The following is a 20,630-nucleotide window of genomic DNA, read 5'->3' as shown; positions in this document are numbered from 1 at the left end:
AGGGAAGTGGTGTTAGGTAAATTGAAGGGATTGAAGGCAGATAAATCCCCAGGGCCAGATGGTCTGCATCCTAGAGTGCTTAAGGAAGTAGCCCAAGAAATAGTGGATGCATTAGTGATAATTTTTCAAAACTCGTTAGATTCTGGACTAGTTCCTGAGGATTGGACGGTGGCTAATGTATCCCCACTTTTTAAAAAAGGAGGGAGAGAGAAACCGGGAAATTATAGACCGTTTAGCCTATCGTCGGTGGTGGGGAAACTGCTGGAGTCAGTTATCAAAGATGTGATAACAGCACATTTGGAAAGCGGTGAAATCATTGGACAAAGTCAGCATGAATTTGTGAAAGGAAAATCATGTCTGACGAATCTCATAGAATTTTTTGAGGATGTAACTAGTAGAGTGGATAGGGGAGAACCAGTGGATGTGGTATATTTGGATTTTCAAAAGGCTTTTGACAAGGTCCCACACAGGAGACTAGTGTGCAAACTTAAAGCACACGGTATTGGGGGTAAGGTATTGATGTGGATGGAGAATTGGTTAGCAGATAGGAAGCAAAGAGTGGGAATAAACGGGACCTTTTCAGAATGGCAGGCGGTGACTAGTGGGGTACCGCAAGGCTCAGTGCTGGGACCCCAGTTGTTTACAATATATATTAATGACTTGGATGAGGGAATTAAATGCAGCATCTCCAAGTTTGCGGATGACACGAAGCTGGGTGGCAGTGTTAGCTGTGAGGAGGATGCTAAGAGGATGCAGGGTGACTTGGATAGGTTGGGTGAGTGGGCAAATTCATGGCAGATGCAATTTAATGTGGATAAATGTGAAGTTATCCACTTTGGTGGCAAAAATAGGAAAACAGATTGTTATCTGAATGGTGGCCGATTAGGAAAAGGGGAGGTGCAACGAGACCTGGGTGTCATTATACACCAGTCATTGAAAGTGGGCATGCAGGTACAGCAGGCGGTGAAAAAGGCGAATGATATGCTGGCATTTATAGCGAGAGGATTCAAGTACAGGAGCAGGGAGGTACTACTGCAGTTGTACAAGGCCTTGGTGAGACCATACCTGGAGTATTGTGTGCAGTTTTGGTCCCCTAATCTGAGGAAAGACATCCTTGCCATAGAGGGAGTACAAAGAAGGTTCACCAGATTGATTCCTGGGATGGCAGGACTTTCATATGAAGAAAGACTGGATGAACTGGGCTTGTACTCATTGGAATTTAGAAGATTGAGGGGGGATCTGATTGAAACGTATAAAATCCTAAAGGGATTGGGCAGGCTAGATGCAGGAAGATTGTTCCCGATGTTGGGGAAGTCCAGATCAAGGGGTCACAGTTTGAGGATAAAGGGGAAGCCTTTTAGGACTGAGATTAGGAAAAACCTCTTCACACAGAGAGTGGTGAATCTGTGGAATTCTCTGCCACAGGAAACAGTTGAGGCCAGTTCATTGGCTATATTTAAGAGGGAGTTAGATATGGCCCTTGTGGCTACGGGGATCAGGGGGTATGGAGGGAAGGCTGGGGCAGTGTTCTGAGTTGGATGATCAGCCATGATCATAATAAATGGCAGTGCAGGCTCGAAGGGCCGAATGGCCTACTCCTGCACCTATTTTCTATGTTTCTATAAATACGAACACTGAATTGGGTCAGATGGCATATTTCCACAATTGGGATTGGCAGATTGGCTTTGAGTGAGCTCAGAGTGAGTGGACAAGTCTTGTGTCAGCTGTGGCTCAGTGCGTACAGTGCCTATAAAGGTACCGTAGTTTTATTTTTTACAGTATTGAATTACAGTGGATTTAATTTGGCTTTTTTGACACTGATCAACAGAAAAAAACTTTTTATGTGAAAGTGTAAACAGATCTCTAGAAAGTGATCTAAATTAATTACAATTTTAAAACATAAGTAATTGATTGCATAAGTATTCACCCCCCCTCCTTAATATGATACACCAAATAATCACTGGTGTAGCCAATTGCTTTTTAGAAGTCACATAATTAGTTAAATGGAGATCACTGTGTGCAGTCAAGGTGTTTCAAATGATTGTAGTAAAAATACACCTGTATCTGGAAGGCTCAACTGCTGGTGAGTCAGTATCCTAGCAAAAACAACATCATGGAGACAAAAGAAGACTCCAAGCAACTCTGTAAAAATGTTATTGAAAAGCACAAGTCAGGAGACGGATACAAGAACATTTCCAGGTCACTGAATATCCCTTGGAGCACAGTTAAGTCAATCATCAGGAAATGGAAAGAATATGGCTCAGCTGTAAATCTGCCTAGAGCAGGTCGTCCTCAAAAACTAAGTGACCGTGCTCGAAGGGGACTATTGAGGGAGGCCACCAAGAGACCTATGACAACTCTGGAGGAGTTACAAGCTTCCGTGGCTGAGATGGGAGAGACTGCGCACACAACTGTTGTCTAGATGCCTCACCAGCCGCAGCTTTATGGGAGAACGGCAAAAAGAAAGCCACTGTTGAAAAAAACTCACACGAAATCACAGCTAGAGTTTGCCAGAAGGCATGTGGGAGCTTCTGAAGTCAGCTGGAAGAAGGTTCTATGGTCTGATGAAACCAAAATTGAGCTTTTTGGCCATCAAACTAAATGTTATGTTTGGCATAAGCTGAACACCACACATTATCAAAACCACACCATCCGTACCATGAATCATGGTGGTGGCTGCATCATGCTGTGGGGATGCTTCACTGCAGCAGGTCCTAGAAGGCTTGCGAAGGTCGAAGGTAAAAGGAATGCAGCAAAATATGGGGAGATCCTGGAGGAAAACCTGATGCAGTCTGCAAGAGAACTGAGACTTGGGAGAAAATTTGTTTTCCAGCAAGACGATGACCTCAAGCATAAAGCCAGAGCTACACAGCAATGCCTTAAAACAACAAAGTTAATGTCCTGGAGTGGCCAAGTCAGAGTCTAGACCTCAATCCAATTGAGAAATTGTAGATGGACTTGAAAAGGGCTGTTCACTCATGATCCCTATACAATCTGACAGAGCTTGAGCAGTTTTGTAGAGAAGAATGGGAGGAAAATTGCCGTGTCCAGATGTGCAAAGCTGATAGAGCGCTATCCACACAGACTCAAGGCTGTAGTTGCTACCGAAGGTGCATCTACTAAATACTGATTTGAAGGGGGTGAATACTTCTGCAATCAATGGTTTTGTGTTTTATATTTGTAATTAATTTAGATAACTTTGCAGAGATCTCTTTTTACTTTGGCACGAAAGAGTTTTGTTCTGTTCATCTGTGTCAAAAAAGCCAAATTAAATCCAGTGTTTTAAATCAATGTTGTAACACAATAAATCCAAGGGTGGGGGTGAATACTTTTTATAGGCAGTGTATGTTCTCACCTCATAACGTTGTGCATTCACAACATATTCCAACTGTGTGGGCCAGGCTGAAAGACAGCTTCTATCCCCCTGCTATTAGACTGCTGAACAGACCTGTTATACAATAAGATGGTCTCTTGGCCTCGCAGTCTACCTTGTTATGATCTTGCACTTCATCAGTTACCTGCACAACACTTTGTTTGGTTGCTTTTACACTTTGTTCTGGATTCTGTAGTGTTTTACCTTGCACTACCTCAATGCATTGCGTATTGCATTGACCTGTATGCCCAGTAAGCAAGGGAAGCTCTTCACTCACCTCGGTATAATGGACAACAATAGAGCAATTCCGATTCCAATTCCTACCCAACACTGTGGCCCCTGCTGTGGAAATATGGGGTGGGACGGGACAGTGCGTACTTTACTCTATTCAACAGTGCACTTCCTCTGTAGCTGTTGCACTCTGTTCTGCATTGTTATCGTTTTACTTTATTCTAGCTCGATGCACTGTGTAATGCATTGACCTCTATAAACAGTGTGCACCACAAGCCTTTCTCTGTATCTTGGTGCATGTGACAACTCTGGTAAGATGGTGGCGTGCTCAGACGCAGTGGTCAATCTGGGTCCAGTCAAAGGCGTACTCGCTCATCCTGCGTGTCTTTTTTACGATTGCAAGTCACTGCTGGATACTACGAGTATCAAGTATCTCATCGGTGAGTTGCTCAATGGAGATGAGCTGGACTTCTTGAGTACCATCGGTGCATCGTCACCTGGATTTGTGTGTACTGTTGTGTCGTGGTGTCATGGGCATTTTCATTGGGATCACAAGACCCTGTTTGACATTGATAATCTAGAATACTGCTGGTCTGGTTCACTGGTGCATTGGCAAGACCAATGGAGGTGGAGCTGCGTTGCCTCCGTTATGGCGAGGACTATGCCAAAGCTGCAGGCTTGCCTGTTGCTGCCATCCAGGTGGAGAGACACCGAGGCCGTCTGGGAGAGCCTCTGCAGGGTACACTGGAATCTGGACTGGCTTGGTGCCTGGCCCCTCCAATCTGTTGCCATCCAGTGTCCTCTCAGTGCTGCCCTCCAGTGTTCAGTCGGTGCATCCTTCTGGCATTCACTCAGTGCTGCCCTCTAGTGTTCACTTAGTGGAAGAACAAGCTGGACCAGGACTACAGTCATGCCACTCGGGGAATTGGGATATACTATTATTTTCTTCGTGACTGTATGCTTTTCTGAAATTGTATCCATTTGTGCTATTTGTTCTATGTGCTATTTATAATGCTATTGCACCGTGTCTCTGGAGGAATATTGCTTTGTTTTGCTATATTCATGTATGCTTGAATGATAATCAAATTTTACTTTTATTTTATAGTTTTTTTTATTGAGATACAGTGCAGAACAGGCCCTTCCAGGCACTTGAACTGCGCTGCCCAGCAATCCCCCAATTTAATCCCAGCCTAATCACACAACAATTTACAAAGCCCAATTAACCTACCAACCAGTACGTCTTTGGACTGTGGAGGGAAACCAGAGCACCTGGAGAAATCCCAGGTGGCAAATTAATCTCGATAATCCAATACCAATATAAATCCAATGAATACTAGTCTTCACTGTGGAAGACACTAGCAGTATGGTGGAAGTTCCAGGTGTCAGGGAGCATGAAGTGTGTGAAGTTTCCATAACTAGAGAAAAGGTTCTTGGGAGACTGAAAATAGGTAAGTCACCAGAACCAGATGGTGTACACCCCAGAGTTCTGAAAGAGTAGCTGAAGAGATCGTGGAGATATTAGTAATGATCTTTCAAGTATCACTAGATTCTGGAATGGTTCTGGAAGACTGGAAAATTGCAAATATCACTGCACTCTTCAAGAAGGGAGAGAGATAGAAGAAAGGAAGTTATAGGCCAGTTAGTCTGACCTCAGTGGTTGGGAAGATGTTGGAATCAATTATGAAGGATGAAACCTCAGGGTACTTGGAGGCCCATTATAAAATAGGCTGTAGTCAGCATGCTTTCTTCAAGGGAAAATCTTGTTTGACAAGTCTGTTGGAATTCTTTGAAGAAGTAACAAGCAGGATTGACAGAGGATAATTGGTTGATGTTCTGTATTTGGATTTTTAGAGGGCCTTTGACAAGGTGCTACACATGAGGCTGCTTAACAAGCTATGAGCCCATGGTATTACAGGAAAGATTCTGACATGGGTAAAGCTGTGGCTCAGGAGGCAAACAGTGGAAATAGAGAGAACCTTTTCTTGCTGGCTGCTGGTGACTAGTGGTGTTCCACAGAGGTCTGTGTTGGTGTGACATCATTGAAACCTACCGAATGGTGAAAGGCCTTGGCGGAGAGAACGTTTGCTATTGTGGAAGAGTCTAAATCAGAGGATACAGCCTCAGAATAGAGGGCTGTCCTTTTAGAATGGAGATGAGGAGGAATTTCTTTAGCCAGAGTGTGGTAAATCTGTGGAATTCATTGCCACGGGCAGTTGTGGAGGCCAGGTATTTATGTATATTTAAAGTCAAGGTTGATAGACTCTTGATCAGGGCATGAAGAGATACGGGGAGAAGGCAGGAGTTTGGAGCTGAGAGGATAATAGGATCAGCCATGATGAAATGGCAGAGCAGACACGATGGGCCAAATGCCCTCATTCAGCTCCTATATCTTATGGTCTTATGGTTCCAGTGAGGGATTGGACATGTCAGAATTGTTGAAGAACCCCATCATATCTACCTGCCTCCTGGTAGGCTCTATCATATATTATTCTCTTTCAAGCAAATATTAAGCTTCCTATTGAAAACTCTAATTCTGTTTCTCTGATCCTGATCATTCATTTTGGTAAAAGGAACAATAGTGTGGGCTGTTATCTAAATGAGGAGAAGATTCAAACATCAGAGGTTTAATTTACAGGTTGAGTCTGTGGTAAAGGCAGCAAATACAATGTTGGCATTTATTACACTGGTAGGTGAGGCTAGAGCTAGGGGACATAGTCTCAAAATTTGGGGGGGGGGGCGTAAATTTAGGATAGAGATGAGGAGGAACTGCTTTTCCCAGAGAGTGGTGAATCTGTGGAATTCTCTGCCCAATAAAGCAGTGAAGGCAATCTCAGTAAATATATTTAAGACAAGGTTAGATAGATTTTTGCATGGTAGGGGAATTAGGGTTATGGGGGAAAGGCAGGTAGGTGGAGATGAGTCCATGGCCAGATCAGCCATGATCTTATTGAATGGTAGAGCAGGCTCGACAGGCCAGATGGCCTACTCCTGTTCCTATTTCATATGTTCTTATATAGTAGAATATAAAAGCAAGGAGCTAATGCTCAGGCTTTACAAGACACTAGTCAGGCTGCACTTGGAGTATTGTCAACAGTTTTGGGCCCCATATATCAGAAAAAATGCATTGTCATTGGAGAGAGTCTAGAGGAGGTTCACAAGGATGATGCCAGGAATGAAGGGGTTAACATTTGAGGAGTGTTTGGCAGCTTTGGGCCTGTACTCACTGGAATCTGTAAGAATACTGGGGAGATCTCATTGAAACCTACTGAATATTGAAAGGACTAGATAGGTTGGATGTGGAGAGGATGTTTCCTATGGTGGGCGTATCCAGAACTAGAGGGCACAGCCTCAAAATTAGGGGGGCCTTTTAGAACCAAGGTAAGGAGAATTTTTTATAGCTAGAGAGAGTGAATCTGTGGAATTTTCTACCACAGACTGCAGTGGAAGCCAGGAGTTGACAGTTTCTTGATTGGTCAGGGCATCAAAGGTAATGGTGAGAAGGCAGGTGTATGGGGGTGAGTGGGATCTGGAATTAGCCATGATGGAATGGCAGAGCAGACTCCATGGGCTGAATGGCCTAATTCTGCTCCTATATGTTATGGTCTTCTCTTCTTGCCCCACCAAGACGCGTTAATACACATCATTACATTATAATATGCTCAATCAACGTTGTTCGGACTAGAATATATAGGTATGGGATCTCTTTCCATTATAGCACTGACAAGACTTTTAACTTGTTTCACTGGCTGAAAATACCTCCTCTAAGTTCTGAGAAGAATGTAGGTGTTGCCATAAATATACCAGTGTTCTTCTTTTCAAGCTCAACAGTGGAAAAAAGTAGTGTGATATTTTTTCACAAAAGCAATATTGATCCTCAGAGCCTGTGAGAGAGACTTTTCAGGAAACAATATGTTATTTTTATCACCACAACTCCCACCTTTGGAAGAACACACAGCATGAGGCTGGGACGCTATCGTCCCTTGTGAGTTTTCATCTAAACACTGCAGCTTTGTGCCTGAAGTGTTGACTGTTCCAACTTAAATTGACATTTTAACCCCTCCTCAATGAAGACTGACTGAGTTGGAAAACTGTGCTGCAATTGTCGTCATGAGAATTTTTTAAAAAACCTAAAGGAAGCTGGCCAAAATGAGAGAAGAAACTCTGCTGCCATATCTCTAAAATTCAAACCGGTGAACTGCATGAAAGTTTCTGATCACTCGGGAAAGGTTCAATCAGTCCCAGAACAGTCATAGAGTCATATAGCATGGACACAGACCCTTCAGCCCAACTCATCTATGCTGACCGTATTGCCCACTGAGCTGATCCCATCTATCTATGTTTGGACCTCTAGAACTCTCCTACTGATGTTCCCTCTCTCTGTCTTACCACTCAGTTTCATTTCACTCTCTTGCCTCATCTACCTGGTTCCCTCTACACTCACCCCAGTCCCCATCAACTTGCCTCTTTCCCCTCCTCCACCTATCTGCCCATTTCCCCCACACTCTTCCTACTGGTTCCCATCTGCCCTCCTCTCCCTCCCTTATTTGTTTCTATGCTCCGCCTTCCTCTCCCGTCATATTTCATCAACTGGAGCCCTTTATTACCTCCACATTTAATAATAAATGTACTTTGAATCTTATACTTTGGCAGCTTCTGTCACTCTTTCCACCCTGCCCTCCTCCATGAGGGGCATGGATAGGGTCAATGTGCACCATCTTTTTTCTAGGACTGGGGAACCAAATACTAGGGTGCATTGGGGACAGACTTACATGTTTACTACCTTGGTATATTTCTTCTGCACTATTTATTTTACTTTATTTAAAGTGCAGAGATTAGTTTCATTTGTCACATGTACAGTACATCCAAACATACGGTGAAATACACCATTTGTGTCCGTGACTGGCACGGTCTGAGGACGCGCGGGGGGCAGCCCGCAAGTGTCACCACGCTTCCGGCACCAACATGGCAAGCCCACTATGTACTAACCTGTACGCCTCTGAAATGTGGGAGGAAACTGAAGCACCCGGAGAAAGCCCACGCAGTCACGGGGAGAGCATACAAACTCCTTACAGATAACAGTGGGAATTGAACCCTGATCGCTGGTGCTGTAAAGACTTATACCAGCTGCTGCACTCATAATTTTTTATGTCACAAAACATCTAACTTCATGACATATATCAGTGATAAATTAAAAAATAAAAGACTAGCCTGGCATCATTATGATAACACCACTGTCACTCACTAAACCCTAAACTAATTTAACAAGCAGCTTCCTGTTTATTGTTGTGTTTAAGCACAATTGTTGTGGGCAGTGTGGTAGAGTAGCAGTCAGAGTAACGAGATAACCGCGCCAGAGGCCTGGGTTCTTTTCCATCACTGTCTGTAAGGACATCCATCACTGTTTGTTCTCCCTGTGACCAGGTGTTCCAGTTTCCTCCCACACTCCAAAGTACAGGATATTAGGTTAATTAGTCACATGGGTTAGCCGGCTGGTGGCGTAGTGGCATCAGCGCTGGACTTCGGAGCGACGGCTCCCGAGTTCGAATCCAGCCGGCTCCCTTGCACACTTTCTATCCGCGCTGGGTTGAGTGTCAAGCTAGCAACTCGGCCTCGTAAAAATAAGAAAGACTGCGTCCCGATGACTCCACTCGGAGTTAAGGGCTTTCTTCTTCTAGTCACATGAGCGTAATTGGGTAGTGTGGGTTCATTGGGTTGCAAAGGGCTGTTATTTATTATGTGTAAATAAATAAATAAAATGGATCCTGATTTTAATAGGAACTTGAGAGGTGTTCACGTAGCTATCCAAATGGACAAAGAAGTAAGTTGCCTCTCTAGGGGCCATCAAACCTCTTCCATTAAATGGGATTTTTTTTTCCTTGTCGAATTTGATCTCTCCCCAGCATCATGTCTGGCATCATTTCCCAAACCAAACTTCTCCTTCAAAGGAAGCTGTGGCAGTCCAGCCTGTACCAGTCCTGCTGCTCAAACACAAGAAAATCTGCAGATGCTGGAAATCCAAAGCAACAAACACAAGCAACACATTCTCTCAAATGGTGAGGGAATTTCCGTCTCTCACCTTATCTCCCTACCTGCCCATCACCTCCTTCTAGTGCCCCTCCCCCTTCTCTTTCTTCCACGGTCTTCTGTCCTCTCCTATCAGAATCCCCTTCTCCACACCTTTATCACTGTCACCGATCAACTTCCCAGCTCTTTACTTCACCCCAGCCTCTCTCCTGATGTCACCTATCACCTACTGCCTTGTACTTCTTCCTCCCCTCCCCAACCTTCTTACTCTGACTCCCCCCCCCCACCTTCCTTTGAAGGGTCTCGGCCCGAAACGTCAACTGTTTGCTCTTTTCCATAGGTGCTGCCTGGCCTGCTGAGTTGCCCCAGCATTTTGTGCGTGCTGCTTCCAATTCTGATGCTCGTTACTTGGAGGACCAGGAGCCTTTTTAGCATGCAAACAAGTTAATGGAGACTATAGATCTTTAGAAATGATTACTTTTATTTGTCACATGTACATCAAAATATACAGTGAAATGATTCAATGACCAACACAGATCGAGGGTTATACTGGGGGCTACCTTCAAGTGTTGTCACTCTTTCAATGCCAACATAGTCTGCCCACAACTTAGTAACCATAGCCCATATGTCTTTGGAATAGGGGGAAAACCGAAACAACCAGAGGAAACCCACATGGTCATGGGGAGAATGTACAGACCCCTTACAGACAGTGGTAGGGATCGAACCTTGATAGGTGATAGCAAGCGCTGCAAAGTGACTGCGCTATGCGCCATGGTATTGTGCAGCCCCATAAGCTATGGATTGGAATATTCAGACTTTGGTCTTGAGGAATAACTGGTATTTGAATGTGTCCTTCAACACGGGAAAGCAGGCACTTCTGGCTTTACTTAATGTAGTCATTATCACCATTTTATCATATGTCTAACGCCGCTTGACCATTAAAATTCGGCATAGTTCAACTCAAGAAGGCAACATCTATCATCAAAGCCCTTCACCATTTGGGCCGTGCCTTCTTCTCACAGCTACCATTGGGCAGGAAGTCCCACACAAACAGGGTCGTGAACAGCTACTTCTCTTCAACCATTCAGTTCTTGAACCAACCTGCACAACCCTAATCGCGACCTCAGTATAGCAACACTATGACCACTTCGAAAAATTTGCACTATAAAGGATATTTAATGTTATAACTGTGTTCTTTCTAGTACAATTTTGCGTAATTTAATTTATTGTCATATCGCAAATGTTGCGTCTCAGATGCTCTGTGCCTGTGATGCTGCTACAAGTAAGTTTTCCGTTGAACCTGTGCATTCTGTACATGTACTTGTGCACGTGACAACAAGCTCTAACTTGACTTTGACTTTGACTGCAGGGAGTTTTCATTTCTACCGACACATGGTTCATACATTCAGTTCTTTAACCAACCGGCACACCGATACCTCAGCGTAGCAACCCGGTGACCAGTTTGATCACGTTGCATCAGAATGGACTTTTCATTTGTTCTCAGTGCATTCTTTCTTGTAAAACTTTTCTTTAATTTCTCTTTCATTTGTATAATTAAACAGAAATCTGTGTATAATCACTTGTATAATTTATGTTTTGTTTATATTTTCTTGTGAACGTTGTGTCTCTGATGCCGCTATAAGTAAGTTTTCATTGCACCTGTGCATGTGACAATAAACTCGACTTTGAATTCATACATCAATTGCAGAGGAAGCTCGATGGGCCAAATGGCCTAATTCTGCTCCTATGTCTTTTAGTCTCATGAATGGTATTTTATTGAATTTGTTTTTTATTTAGAGATACAGCACTGTAACAGGCTCTTCTGGCCCAATGAGCTCATGGCGCCCAATATGACCAATTAACCTACTAACTCGTACGTCTTTGGAATGTGGCAAGAAACCAGAGTGCCTGCAGGAAACCTACGCGGTCATGGGGAGAACGTACGGACAGCAGCGGGAATTGAACCCAGGTCTCTAGCGCTGTAACAGTACTGAGCTAATCACGATGCTATCCCGCAGGCCCAGTTGAAGCCCACCTGAAGGGTCACATTGTTCCCGTTCCTGGTGAAGTGGACCAGATGATAGTTCCCATTGTTTACCATGTCGCTGGATTTACAAAGAATTTACAGCAGGGAAACTAGTCCATTGAAGATGACAGTTCCATGTTGGTATGAGTACCCGACACAAGCCAGTCCATTCAACATTACAGTTCTATATTGGTATGAGTATGCTACACAAATCAGTCCATTCAACACTACAGTTCTATATTGGTATGAGTATGCTACACAAATCTGTTCATCCAACACTACAGTTCTATATTGGTATGAGTATGCTACACAAATTGGTCCATTCAACACTACAGTTCTATATTGGTATGAGTATGCTACACAAATTGGTCCATTCAACACTACAGTTCTATATTGGTATGAGTATGCTACACAAATCTGTTCATCCAACACTACAGTTCTATATTGGTATGAGTATGCTACACAAATTGGTCCATTCAACACTACAGTTCTATATTGGTATGAGTATGCTACACAAATCTGTTCATCCAACACTACAGTTCTATATTGGTATGAGTATGCTACACAAATTGGTCCATTCAACACTACAGTTCTATATTGGTATGAGTATGCTACACAAATTGGTCCATTCAACACTACAGTTCTATATTGGTATGAGTATGCTACACAAATTAGTCCATTCAACACTACAGTTCTATATTGGTACAAGTACTCGACACAAGTCTTCTCAAACCCAGACTCCATTTTACCCCATCTTTCTTTCTCCCTCATGTTTCCCTTACTAGCCCTTAACTGTATCTCAGCTGTTCCTCGCAGTAGTTTTCCAGGGAGAGAGGGAGTGAGAGGTCCATTTCCCAACCATCGGGTCCGACAAGCGGGGACTTGGTACACCTGTTGGATCACTATTGCATGACAGTTTCAAAAGTGTCCACTCTTTGAGGAGTGAAGGGACGGGACAAGGCAAACACCACTCACCTGAAGGATAGAATTCATTGACAGCCCAGTTGTCCACCTGAAGGGTCGCGTTGCCCCCATTCCTGGTGAAACGGACCAGATGATAGTTCCCATCGTTCACCACGTTGCTGGATTCCGTGATGACAATATCTTCTGTTCCCACATTAAAGACGACACTGATCTTGCCTTGTTCCTGAGAAAAAATAAAGATAGGAAGTACTTAATGAGCCTGGCAGGTCACAGCTTCTGTATGGAATTCACCGGTGGTCACCTGCATGCTGGTGGTGGGGTTCTTATCCAGGGAACAGGTGATACTGCTGTAATGCCAAAATGAAAAGAAATTATGGTTCAGGTGTGAAAGCAGAGACCAGGATGGGAGGGAACTGAACTTCAGTCATTTGGCCATTGGTGGGATCTCACTGTGCAGAAACCAGGGTGTCCACCTCCTGCATTAGATTCATACAGCACAGAAAGTGGCCCTTCAGCCAATGAAGTGATGGAAACCATTAACATCATGTACTCCTTACATCCCCAACAAATTGCCCCAAATTTGGGCCATCCATTGTGGCCAATCAACCTACTGGCACAAACAGGCTCTGGGATGTGGGAGGAAAACAGAGCTTCAAAGGGGGAAACCCACAATGTCGCAGGCAGAACGGGCAAATTCCACACACGGACAACACCAAGGTCAGGATGTCACAATTCTGATACCGATCCTACATGTCTATTAATAACTGAAAGCAGTTAAAAAACAAAGTAAAAGAGAGACACAATTCTCTCAATGCTTCATTCCCTCTAGCCTTTGCCAGCAGGAGAAATTAATCCAGGATAATCCTGGAAGTTCGGCCAGGCGGGAGACGGGAAGCAGAACTTATCCCCCTGAGAAATAGCTCTGACAGTCAAGTGGAACCTCCGTGGAAGATTCCCCTAGAGGTGGACACCAGAACTGAGAAGACTGAGGGGAATGGATTAATTGCAAGTGCCAAGGAGTTCTGACATCTTTGTAATCGCAGGCGGAAGTCTAAGGAGAGATAAGCAAAGCACTTAGACCCTTATTGATTTGAAAAATATGAAGGCTATACAGTGCAAGAGCTAATTCAGGAGAATGAATCGGCTAGTGCAGCACTTCAGTGGACAGAGCAAAGCAAATCAATTTGGCTCAGACCATTACCATACTCATAATATTCCTTTTGTTCAATAATTAGTGTCTCTTCTGTAACAAATCAGTTCTTTGTTTGAAGCGATAAAATTTGAAGTGAGTCTATCGACTGGAACAAATGTTTTCTTAAAATAATCTGTAACTTCTTTGAGGACATCCTGAACCAATTCACGGACTTTATTTTATTTATTTAGAGATGTGGCACAGGAAGAGGCCCTTCCGGCCCAATGAGCCCATGACCAACTAACCCACTAACCCATACGTCTTGAGCGTGTGGGAGGAAACTGGAGTACCCCGGGAAAGCAGCGTGGTCATGGGGAGAATGTACAAACTCCTTACAGGCAGCGGTGGAAATTGAACCTGGGTCACTGGCGATGTGATAGCGTCACGCTGCTGCGTCTGTAACTCAGTCAGCGTGGGGCGTGTGGCAGGGGTGGGAAGATGGAAGTGAGGGAGGAGCAGTTTGAAGATCAGGATTCCCTGGGGTATATTTATAAAGATGAAGTTTAACATTGTTTGTCACATGTACAATCAGTGAAATGCGTTGTCTATACTAAGGATATTCTGGGGGCAACCCGTAAATGTTGTCATGCTTCTGATGCCAACATAACATGCACACAACTTACTAACAGTAACTTTACATCTTTGAAATGTGGAAGGAAATCAGAGCATCTGGAGGAAACCCATGTGTTCACAGGAAGAACGTACAAACTTCTTACAGACAGCCCCAATCTAATAATGCTAACCGCGACACTACAGGCCACCAAAGAGCTTTCAAAATGCCTCTTTGTTTAACTGCAGTTTCTCCTCAAATTCACCTTAAATATTTCACCTTTCTCCTTAAATCTATTCCCTTTAGTTCTTGTTTCACCCAACCTGAGGGGAGAAAGCCAGCATACACTCACTCTACCCATACCCCTTATCATTTTGCAAACCTCTATAAGATCTCCACTCATTCTCCTGTGGATTCGGGAATAAAGTCTTAACCTTTTCAACCTTTCCTTATATCTCAGGACCTCAAGTCCTGGCAACATTCTTGTAAATTTATTCTGGACTCTTTCAAGCTCATTGATACTGTATCTTTCCTGTAGGTAGCTGACCAGAACTGTATACAATACTCTTTAACTTTGCTGTCACCAGTGCCTGGTGCTGTAATATTGATGTGACTCGGACACCGCTGTAGATTGAACAACCACATTTATTCACCAGGCTTCCATTTTTTACTTCTCTATGTCTTGACGTCATACACACTCTGACGCTACGAATACTCACACAATACATTACATCCCCCTTCTCAAGATTATTTTTTACAACACTGTGAATTACCAAAACAATGCCTCTAGGTATGTCATTCTTACAGTGCAACAACCATGACATGTGACTTTGCCTCAAACTGTGTGAGACTGTATGTATGTCTAGTCTCTGTATCTAGCTGGAAGTTTGACTTGTCTCCCAGACCGTGTGTGATACAACTGTGACTGTGCTTGTCCTTCATCCGTGTCAGTCTCTCGAGTGGCCTCTCTGTCTTTGGGGTCTGCATCACTCTTGGTGTCGTTTGTTTCCATGTCTGTACATGTGGAAATGTCCTGTGCATCTGTACGTGGAAACTCCCTCTCTCCTGTCTTCAGCAGATGCTTCCTGTTCCTCCTGTAGACTCTTCCATCCGGCGTGCGAACTATGAAGGATCTTGGTTGCTGATGTCTGTTCACAACCACAGCTGGTTGCCAAGTGTCTCCTCTCTGTATTCTGACATTTTCACCTGTATGCAGATCTGGCAACTGTCATGTATGTCTGTCATAGTAGCTCTTTTGCTTTATTTGCTTGTACTTTTGCTTGTCATGTACGTGAGCATTACCTTCAGGAGTCAGTAGAGTTGTGGATGTTGGCAGTTTGGACTTCAGACGACATCCCATCAACAGCTGCTCAGGACAGAACCCCACACCCTCAATCGGTGTGTTGCGGTATTCAAGCAGAGCAATGTAAGGGTCACCGTTGCTGCTTTGTGCCTTCTTGAGCATGTTCTTGATAGTTTGTACAGTTCTCTCTGCTTGTCCATTAGACTGAGCGTGCCCTGGACTGAGTAACATGTTGAAATTCCCAGCTCTCTGAGAACCCTCTGAGCTCACCGCTGGCATATTGTGGACCATTGTCACTATCGACAATATCTGGAATACCATGTCTTGTGAACGTTGACTTCATTGCGGTAATGACAACTCAACTGGACGTGTCACTTAACTTGGTGATCTCCGGATATTTTGAGTAGTAGTCCACACAAAGCAGATATTCTGCACCATTGTAGTGAAAGAGATCTGTGCCAATCTTCTCCCATGGTCTTCCTGGTAGTGGGTGGGGAAGCAGAGGCTCTCTTGGATTGCTGTTTTTGTTTTCATTACAGACAGCACACTGAGGCACAATGTCCTCTATCTGAGTTGACATGCCTGGCCCTTAGAGAATGTCCCTTGCAACACTCACAACACGCTGGAGGAACTCAGCAGGTTGGGCAGCATCCGTGGAAAAGTTCGGTCAACGTTTCGGGCTGGAACCCTTCGTCAGGTTGAAGGGTTCCGGCCCAAAATGTCGACTGATCTTTTCCACGGATGCTGCCTGACCTGCTGAGTTCCTCCAGTGTGTTGTGGGTGTTGCTTTGACCCCAGCATCTACAGATTATTTTGTGCTAGAGAATGTCCCTTGCTCTCTCTTTGCATTTCACTATCCTCAGGTGTGACTCATGAATCCTTTGAGCATTTCCTGTCTCATTTGGTTTGGTATGATGAGTTTTGCCGTCTTGAACATTAGTCCTGACGCATAGCTGATTTCCTCTTTAAATGTCCAGTATTTCTGCATTTCCTTTGGAACATCTTTTCTTTCTGTTGGCCATCCATTCATTGTAATGTCTCTTAGCATTTGCATTTCAGGATCATTTGCAGTCACTTGCTGAACATGTTCAACTTCTCAGAGACGGGTAGCTGAGGTTTAACCCAGTTGACCTCCAGCTCTCTTCCTAGCAACTCTTCCTTTTGCTCTTTGAGGTAAGCACGGCTCAAAGCATCAGCGATGTGCAGTTCTTTTCCTGGCTTATAGGTGACTGTGAGAGTGTACCTCTGTAGCCTGAGAAGTATCTTTTGCAGCCTCATAGGAGCTTGGTGGAGTGGCTTTTTGAAGATGCTGTCAAGTGGTTTGAGATCACTCTCAACCTGGATTTCTTTGCCATATACATATTGGTGGAACTTCTCACACCCATAAGCTATGGCGAATAATTCCTTCTCGATTTGAGCATATTGGCGTTGACAGTCCATAAGTGCTCGTGATCCATACACCACAGGCCTTCAATCATTTGTGCCACGGATCTCTGGAATATCTCTGATGCAGAAGAAATCCCAAAGGGTAGACGCAGGAAACGATATCTCCCTATGGGCGTGTTGAAAGTGCATAATTTGGAACTTTCTTCATCCAGCTTGATCTGCCAGAAACCTTGATTTGCGTCTAATACCAAAAAGTATTTCACATTAGGCAGGCGGGAGACAACCTCTTCAACCGTGAGCAGTGGATAGTGCTCTCTTTTAATGTGCTTGGTTGAGATCTTGTAGATCCATGCAGATCCTTGTCTTTTTTTCTGTGACCACTGTCATCATACTATTCACCCAGTCGCTTGGTTCTATTTGTCTTGTTATGACTCCCAGCTGTTCCATTCTGTGTAGCTCCTCCACTACTTGATCCCTGAGAGCTACTGGAATCTTTCTCGGCGCATGCACGACTGGTGCAATAGTTGGATCAATCTGGATATGGTGTTTCCCCGGTAAACATCCTAATCCAGAAAACAAGTCATCAAAGTCTTTGAGAATGTCATTTTCTTTTTCAACACCATAGATTCGCTTCACCAGACCTAGCTTTGTGCATGTTGCTTTGCCCAGTATGGCTGGAACATGTTGCTGCACTATTTCAAACTTGATCTTGTATTTTTGACCTTTGTACACACAGTTGAGTGCTTTTTTGCCCAGTGGCACCGACTTGTGGCCGAAATATGCAACAAGCTTGCAGGTGGATTTTCTCAGTATTCCTCTGATGTCCAGTGAGTTGAATGTTTCTGCTGACATTACTTTGCACTTTGTCTCAGTGTCAAGATTAAATGTCACATTCCTCCTATTTATTATCAGATCTTGAGTCCAATCATCTTCATCCTCCATCTTTGCATTGTCAATATTCTTGATGCAGACCTCCTGTTCCACTTCAACTGTGCCAATGAATATGTCACTATTGCCCTCACTCTGTTCCACAGCATGATTTTCCTTGCGTGCTCCTTCGATTTGCACATCTTTGCAAAGTGATTTCTTTATATAAACCATATAACAATTACGGCACGGAAATAGGCCATCTCGGCCCTTCCTGTCTGTGCCGAACTCTTACTTTCACCTAGTCCCACCGACCTGCACTCAGCCCATAAATCTCCATTCCTTTCCTGTCAATATAGCTGTCAAATTTAACTTTAAATGACAACATCGAACCTGCCTCAACCACTTCTGCTGGAAGCTCGCTCCACACAGCCACCACTCTACGAGTAAAGAAGTTCCCCCTCATGTTACCCCTAAACTTTTGCCCTTTAACTCTCAATTCATGTCCTCTTGTTTGAATCTCCCCTACTCTCAATGGAAAAAGCCTATCCACGTCAACTCTATCAATCCCTCTCATAATTTTAAATACCTCTATCAAGTCTCCCCTCAACCTTCTACGTTCCAAAGAATAAAGACCCAACTTGTTCAACCTTTCTCTGTAACTCAGGTGATGAAACCCAGGTAATATTCTAGTAAATCTTTTCTGTACTCCCTCTATTTTGTTGACATCTTTCCTATAATTCAGTGACCAAAACTATACACAATACTCCAAATTTGGCCTTACCAATGCCTTGTACAATTTCAACATTACATCCCAACTCCTATACTCAATGCTCTGATTTATGAAGGCCAGCATACCAAAAGCTTTCTTCACCACCCTATCCACATGAGATTCCACCTTCAGGGAACTATGCACCACTATTCCTAGATCCCTCTGTTCTACTGCATTCTTCAATGCCCTACCATTTACCATGTATGTCCTATTTTGATTAGTCCTAACAAAATGTAGCACCTCACAGTTATCAGCATTAAACTCCATCTGCCATCTTTCAGCCCACTCTTCTAACTGGTCTAAATCTCTTTGCAAGCTTTGAAAACCTACTTCATTATCCACAACTCCACCTATCTTAGTATCATCTGCATACTTAATCATCCAATTTACAACCTATCATCCAGATCATTAATGTATATGACAAATAACATTAGACCCAGTATAGATCCCTGAGAAACACCACTAGTCACCGACCTCCAATCTGACAAACAGTTATCCACCACCACTCTCTGGCGTCTCCCATCCAGCCAGTGCTGAATCCATTTTACTACTTTAATATTAATATCTAACGATTGAACCTTCCTAACCAACCTTCTGTGTGGGACCTTGTCAAAGGCCTTACTGAAGTTCATATAGTCAACATCCACCGCTTTACCCTCATCAACTTTCCTAGTAACCTCTTCAAAAAATTCAATAAGATTTGTCAAACATGACCTTCCACGCACAAATCCATGTTGACTGTTCCTAATCAGACCCTGTCTATCCAGATAATTATATATACCATCCCTAAGAATAATTTCCATCAATTTATCCACCACTGACATTAAACTTACAGGCCGATAATTGCTAGGTTTATTCTTAGAACCCTTTTTAAGCAATGGAACAACATGAGCAATACGCCAGTCCTCCGGCACCATGCGCGTTTCTAATGACATTTGAAATATTTCTGTCAGAGCCCCTGTTATTTCCACACTAACTTCCCTCAAGGTCCTAGGGAATATTCTGTCCAGACCCAGAGACTTATCCACCTTTATATTCCTTAAAAGCTCCAGTACTTCCTCTTCTTTAATCATCATAGTTTCCATAACTTCTCTACCTGTTTCCCTTACCTTACACAATTCAATATCCTTCTCCTTAGTGAATACCGAAGAAAAGAAATTGTTCAGAATCTCCCCCATTCTCTTTTGGCTCCACACATAGCTGTCCACTCTGATTCTCTAAGGGACCAATTTTATCCTCACTATCCTTTTGCTATTAATATAATAGAAACATAGAAACATAGAAAATAGGTGCAGGAGTAGGCCATTCGGCCCTTTGAGCCTGCACCGCCATTTATTATGATCATGGCTGATCATCCAACTCAGAACCCAGCCTTCCCTCCATACCCCCTGACCCCTGTAGCCACAAGGGCCATATCTAACTCCCTCTTAAACATAGCCAATGAACTGGCCTCAAAAGTTTGCTGTGGCAGAGAATTCCACAGATTCACCACTCTCTGTGTGAAGAAGTTTTTCCTAATCTCGGTCCTAAAAGGCTTCCCCTCTATCCTCAAACTGTGACCCCTCGTTCTGGAACTCCCCAACATCGGGAACAATCTTCCCGCATCTAGCCTGTCCAATCCCTTTAGGACCTTATACGTTTCAATCAGATCCCCCCTCAATCTTCTAAATTCCAACGAGTACAAGCCCAGTTCATCCAGTCTTTCTTCATATGAAAGACCTGCCATCCCAGGAATCAATCTGGTGAACCTTCTTTGTACTCCCTCTATGGCAAAGATGTCTTTCCTCAGATTAGGGGACCAAAACTGCACACAATACTCCAGGTGTGGTCTCACCAAGGCCTTGTACAACTGCAGTAGTACCTCCCTGCTCCTGTACTCGAATCCTCTCGCTATAAATGCCAGCATACCGTTCGCCTTTTTCACCGCCTGCTGTACCTGCATGCCCACTTTCAATGACTGGTGTATAATGACACCCAGGTCT

The 20,630-nt window shown here is 43.8% G+C and overlaps 1 protein-coding gene across 27 annotated transcripts in view; it reads right to left on the bottom strand.

Moving 5' to 3' along the window:
• The window catches only part of nrxn3a (neurexin 3a), a 2,332,164-nt gene that overhangs the window by 215,695 nt on the left and 2,095,839 nt on the right, over positions 1-20,630 (bottom strand). For all 27 annotated transcript variants that reach the window (XR_010017469.1, XR_010017470.1, XR_010017471.1 and 24 more), the window contains one exon: positions 12,630-12,801. Coding sequence is in view for 22 of the 27 variants with exons in the window: in XM_063044591.1 (XP_062900661.1) it covers positions 12,630-12,801 (172 nt within the window). In the remaining 5 variants the exon portion in view is untranslated. The remainder of the gene's footprint in view (positions 1-12,629; positions 12,802-20,630) is intronic.

The sequence above is a fragment of the Mobula hypostoma genome, chromosome 1, assembly GCF_963921235.1.
Source record: "Mobula hypostoma chromosome 1, sMobHyp1.1, whole genome shotgun sequence".
Taxonomy (NCBI): Eukaryota; Metazoa; Chordata; class Chondrichthyes; order Myliobatiformes; family Myliobatidae; genus Mobula; species Mobula hypostoma.
The sequence above is the reverse complement of the archived record's forward strand: the minus strand, read 5'-3'. Positions and strand labels throughout refer to the sequence as shown.